Raw genomic sequence first — 1519 nt, forward strand, 5'->3', positions numbered from 1 at the left:
AAAAAATGTTTTTTCGCACCTGGAGCTCCATCTTTGTCGAATCCCGAATGTCCATATGGTAAATGATCCTTTAGCACCTGCGGCTCATCCCAATCATCAAGACTATCAACCTCCCACTTCCTCCTCCACTCAAGGGACTGCAATAAAAAAGCCAACCATAAAGAAAAAAAATAATCAAAAATAATAATCACATGGAGTTTCATTGGAAACCTGCGATTATGTCGTTAGAGGCGTTAATTAACTGCAGCGAGTTGTTTTACAAGAAAAAAATTTAATTGTGAGCGAACTAGACTCATCGCGAGTGAAAGCAGTGGAAACTAGTGACTGATTCAGTTAAAAGACATAAAAACTCATAATTCCACATATTTTATAGCTCAATAATAATTCATCGCGCCTCTCACATCAGTGTTATCGCATTTCCTGTCATATCTTGCACATCCAAGATGAAATCCATCGCCATTGGAAAGCTGAGAAAATTTCCGTTTTCAAATGATATTTTAAATAACTAGTTTTCATTTTTGTCTCGTTGTTTTCGAATTAATAAAACCAGAATTCATCAACGGAAATTCCCTCGGCCTTAGATCGGCAGTCCAATTAATCCCCTATTATGGAAAGGTCCGCCATTTTGATTAGGGTATTGGGAAATTTCGATCCTTATCATGGCCGCAATTTTCTTCCACTACGAATTCATGAATTCATTGCGAAATACTTACATCACGCAGCATTTTCTCCGCTCCAACTGGGTCCCATTTTCTAGCTGGAATAAAAAACATTGACATTGTTATTACGATTGTTAATAAAAATTTGATGGACCGAGATGATAGATGAGATTTTTTGCTATAATCATTTTCACATTACCTCGGAGCCAGCGAAGAAGGAAATGATCGTCATGGTACGGTTGAAGAACATCTTGAACACTTCTTCTGAACTAAGTAAATAAAAAATTAGCATTACAAAACATTACATAAATATATATACACGGAGAATAAATTATAATAAAAATATTAAATTTTATTCATCCGTGATTATGGAGAGGGCAAACGATAATTAATGCAGATTGTTGTTTAATTGGTGTAATTGTAAATGTTTTTGCAAAAAGTTGACAGGTAGTTTTGGATTTATTATGCCATTTTTGGAGATGAAGCCGCTGGTATGAAGTTTCACAACGATCTAATTCTCCATCTTAGCGAGGAGAGAGAGGAAAGAGTAGTGAAAAATTGTTGTGAGTGTGGAGCGAGGCTGGATTCGTCACGATTCACGATTATTGCAACGTCGATATTTTTTTTTTTATTTTTCTTTCGTCTCAGACGAGAGGAGCCTGTTATTGCGATAACCCGGTGAGGGCTTCGCTCGGACGAGCTGTCATGCATCGGGGATACGTGTTATTTAATGAATGATCATGTGTTTTTCCATTTATCATCGGCTTCCAAGTGTTTTTCCTCACCCGAAAGATCTTTTGTACGGAAATTTTGTGGTTTGCGCTATTTCAGAAAAATCTCATGCAACGAAAAAAAAAAAA

The 1519-nt window shown here is 36.5% G+C and overlaps 1 protein-coding gene across 1 annotated transcript in view; it reads right to left on the reverse strand.

Moving 5' to 3' along the window:
* LOC105269112 (SEC14-like protein 2) overlaps nt 1-1519 on the reverse strand; it is a 14232-nt gene that overhangs the window by 2203 nt on the left and 10510 nt on the right. The window contains exons 2-4 of the mRNA XM_011309118.1: nt 859-928; nt 714-757; nt 20-137 (exon numbers count right to left, since the gene is read on the reverse strand). Of these exons, the coding sequence (XP_011307420.1) occupies nt 20-137; nt 714-757; nt 859-928 (232 nt within the window). The remainder of the gene's footprint in view (nt 1-19; nt 138-713; nt 758-858; nt 929-1519) is intronic.

This window comes from Fopius arisanus, unplaced genomic scaffold (assembly GCF_000806365.1).
Source record: "Fopius arisanus strain USDA-PBARC FA_bdor unplaced genomic scaffold, ASM80636v1 scaffold00064, whole genome shotgun sequence".
In the NCBI taxonomy this organism is placed as follows: Eukaryota; Metazoa; Arthropoda; class Insecta; order Hymenoptera; family Braconidae; genus Fopius; species Fopius arisanus.